Below are 3,930 nucleotides of genomic sequence, written 5' to 3' on the forward strand. Positions count from 1 at the left end.
GCACAGGAGGAAAAGAATTGAGATGCATGCTATGTCTGACAGGGCTGAAGCCTGAAATCATGCTAAGTCGCCAAAATGAGCCAGCCACTAAAAGACAAACACTGTGTGCTGCTGCTTATATGAGATTCCCTGAGAAAACAAAGGCATGCAGACACCCCAGGATGAAGGTTACCAAGGCAGAGAAGTGGCGTCTTGGTTGTCAAACGGACATATCTGGGAAGAGGGAACCTCAAACGAGAAATTGACTTCACCAGATCAGCCCAGTGGGTACCTCTTTGATGCGTTTTTTTTATTAATAATTGATGTGGGAGGTCCCGGCCCACTGTGAGTTGGCACCATTCCAGACAGGTGGGCCTGTGATGTCTAAGGTAACCATCACAGATTCTGGGAAGGAAGTCAGTAAGAGCTCCCCTTGGTGGGTGGGCTCGCTCTCAATTCTTGCCTCTGTGCCTGCTTAAGTTCCTGAGCTGACTTCCCTCAGTGAGGAGCTGTGATTGGCAACTGTCAGACAAGAGGACCGAACCCTTCCTCCCCTAGTTACTAAGACAGGCAGAGAGGTTTTTCTTTTTTAATGGTTATCAAGAGATAGGGTTGTTTTGTTGTTTTAATGATTTAAGTTTTGCAAAAGCTAACAAGTCCCGATCATCCGTTGCAAAATTCTGTGAACAGTCAGGTGTTTTAACGACTGAACTGCGCACTCAGGAATGCTACTTTTCATGTTAGACATATTTGACTTTTTTTTTTTTTTTGTAACAATCAGCCTCTCACTCTGTAACCCAGATTGCCCTGCTCTCCTTCCAGCTACAGCAGTTCCCAGTGGTAGTTACTGGCTGGATCACATTTTACATGGACAAATGTAAATATTAAAAGGGATGGGAATAGAGCTTGAGAGATAAAGAGAGGCAAAAGCCATTTTAGCATGACCCGCTGAACTAGAACTCGAAGGAACCGTGTTGCGCCCTATAAAGCTCCCTCCCTTCCTCTCCCGGGGCGGGTACTGCGGCACCCGCGCAGGCGCCCCGCGATAACCATCTCTGGCAACTCTGGCTGTACCTCTGCACAGGCGGCCAATGAACACTCGCCTGTGACCAAGCTCGCACCTCTATTGGCTGCACCCCACCAACCGTGGTCCTCGCAGGTTCCCAAGCCGGGTTTAAAGGTGTCAGGCGCGCACTGCCCGTCTCTGTCGTTCGCCCGCGCGCAGGTCCGCGGGGAGGGCGATCTGCCGACCGGCCCACCCTCGGGCGTCAGTGAAGGGCGCCCTCGGTCGCCCCCACAGCCCCCGCCCCAGATGTACTATGCGGTTTCCCAGGCGCGTGTGAACGCGGCTCCCGCGACCATGTTGCGGCCACAGCGGCCCGGAGATGTGCAGCTCGGGGCTTCGTTGTACGAGCTGGTGGGTTACAGGCAGCCACCCATCTCGTCATCCTCCTCCACCTCCTCCTCCTCTACCGCGTCCCTTCTCCCTAAACCTGCGCGTGAGAAGCCTGAAGCTCCGCTCGCTGAGCCTCGGGGACCAGCGCCGGAGTCCGGGGGCGCCCGGGCCGACGCCAAAGAGGAGCAGCAGCAGCAGCAGCTGAGGCGCAAGATCAACAGCCGCGAGCGGAAGCGCATGCAGGACCTGAACTTGGCCATGGACGCGCTGCGCGAAGTTATCCTACCCTACTCCGCGGCGCACTGCCAGGGCGCGCCGGGCCGTAAGCTCTCCAAGATCGCTACGCTGCTGCTCGCCCGCAACTACATCCTGCTGCTGGGCAGCTCTCTGCAGGAGCTGCGCCGCGCGCTCGGCGACGGTGCGGGACCCGCCGCCCCGCGCCTGCTCCTTGCGGGCCTGCCCCTGCTGGCCGCCGCGCCGGGCTCTGTGCTGCTGGCACCGGGCGCCGTGGGACCCCCCGAAACGCTGCGCCCCACCAAGTACCTGTCTCTAGCGCTCGACGAGCCACCGTGCGGCCAGTTCGCTCTCCCCGCTGGTGGCGCGGGTAGCCCCGGCCTCTGCTCCTGTGCGGTGTGCAAGTTCCCGCATCTGGTCCCCGCCGGCCTGGGCTTGGCAGCGGTGCAGGCTCAGTTCTCCAAGTGAGGGCTGGCTGGTCCCGGGGCGGGGCGCGACCTCAGCCAATCTTCCCGCGCCCTCGCGTCCTGGATCTAGGGAGAGCTGGCCCCAGAAAGGAGGACATTTCCAGACTTCTCACCCAGACGACAGACTGTAGGGCGCCTTCTTCCCCGCCCCCACTCCCTGGCAATTAAAGTGACCCAAGCGGGTGTTCCAAGGAGCGACGCAGTTGCCTGGGATTCTAGATGAATCCCACCAGTTTAGAGCCAGAAGTCATTGCCTCCCCACCATAAGCTCACCCAGTAGCGGAGGTGACACCTCCACCCGGTGGTCTGGTTTTGTACCCGCGAGCATCGCGGAGACCGGGAGGATGGTAGCCGGCGATGCGGTACAATGGGGTTGGGGTTGCCCTGGGTGCAGCGAAAGGCTGTCCCCGAGCTTGGTGCCCTGGCATCCGCCAGTTCCCTGGCCTAAGAGCTGCTCCCCAACAGTGTCCACTCAGAGGGGCCTCTTTCCTTGTCTGGGGCCTGAGCGCATAGGCTCCCTTGCTCTCACCAGCCAAGCCCATGCGGATCTAGGAGGTCTAGAAAGCCCAGGCCACGAGTACAAACATCAAGGGTGTTGCCGATGGGCCGCTCCGAAAAGCCCAGAGTCCGGTGTCCCGCGAGTGCGCGTGGTGACAGCGCCTCGGTCGTTGGGTTTCGGAGTGGAGAAGTTCCTCTGGCTGGCCTCACAGTTCTGTCTTTCAGGCTCGCACACCCAGGTGTTTTGTTGCAATTTACACTCCTTAGTCTCTGCTTCCCCTAATGGTAGCTTAACCAACATTTGAGCTTGCTTGAAAACAAAATTCCAACCACGTTCCACGCCATCGGTGTTCTGGACTTACTAAAATAGATAGCAAGGCATGTCGTAGCGTAGGCTTGTGAAGCTCGGTAATTAACGTTCTCACTAAAGTAAGCGGGCGAGGATCCCAAACCGCCGGTGGGTGGACAAACCCAGCTCCCCTGGCTGCAGGCAGGAAGACGCTGGTTGTTAACCACAGCAAGGCAGCTGAAGAACTCCTTGGACCAGTGCATGCGTCGATGCCGCGTCTGCGTCTTGGCTTGTGATTAGCGTTAGCAAATTACCCAAGATTATTGCATAATCTCCACCAGCTTGCTTTGATTTTTTTTTTTATGTTGGAAGTTTTGGGTTGTTGACAGTAGCCGAATTTAACTGGCGTTTTATTTGACCTCTAACTCTGTCCCCCTGAACTGTACAGAAACCACAAAATAAAACGTCAACAGTCGAAGTTTTACGTTTTTCGTCTGTTTGTTAAAAAAGAATGCTCTTGTACTCTGTTAGAGTCACGAGGCAAGGGCGAAGTCACAATGACTGGGCTTCCACATTTTAAAACTTGAATTCCTGAACTGAAAGATAATCCAGTGGAGAGGCGACTGTGATTCAAATTCAGGCATCAGCTGCACGTGGAGGGGCAGGGGCAGGGGGTGAGCTAGTTAGAGGGGCGAGGAAAAATTCAAAAGTCCAGGGTTTGGCCAAACTCAGGAGATAGACGCTCCTTCCCAGGGACATTCCCAGGTGAATTAAGCCATGCACTTTACACTTTGGTTCGACATTTTCCTTTGAAATACATTTTTCCGTCTTGTAGTAAACAGACTCATAAACATGTGTGCGGCCCCTCCCATTTGCAGGAGGCTGGTTGTTTTTTTAAGTAGAGTTGGTCGCCAGTAAAACACTCAACAGAGGAAAGCACTGGGGTCCCCCGAATTAATTTTAGGAATTAGGAGATTGGGGTGCCCAATTGGAGTACTGACTTATTCACAGGCAAGCTCTGTTTAAATGCCCCTCCCCTGCCCCTCTGCCTCTTCCCGGCTTCTTTC

General features: G+C 55.5%; 1 protein-coding gene across 1 annotated transcript; it reads left to right on the top strand.

Moving 5' to 3' along the window:
* Positions 1–1,198: 1,198 nt before the first annotated feature.
* Positions 1,199–3,341, top strand: Olig1 (oligodendrocyte transcription factor 1). The gene has a single exon (NM_021770.4). The coding sequence runs from the start codon at positions 1,292–1,294 to the stop codon at positions 2,075–2,077; it is 786 nt and encodes a 261-aa protein (NP_068538.2). The 5' UTR covers positions 1,199–1,291; the 3' UTR covers positions 2,078–3,341.
* Positions 3,342–3,930: the final 589 nt, after the last annotated feature.

The sequence above is a fragment of the Rattus norvegicus genome, chromosome 11 (genome assembly GCF_036323735.1).
Source record: "Rattus norvegicus strain BN/NHsdMcwi chromosome 11, GRCr8, whole genome shotgun sequence".
NCBI classification, from domain to species: Eukaryota; Metazoa; Chordata; class Mammalia; order Rodentia; family Muridae; genus Rattus; species Rattus norvegicus.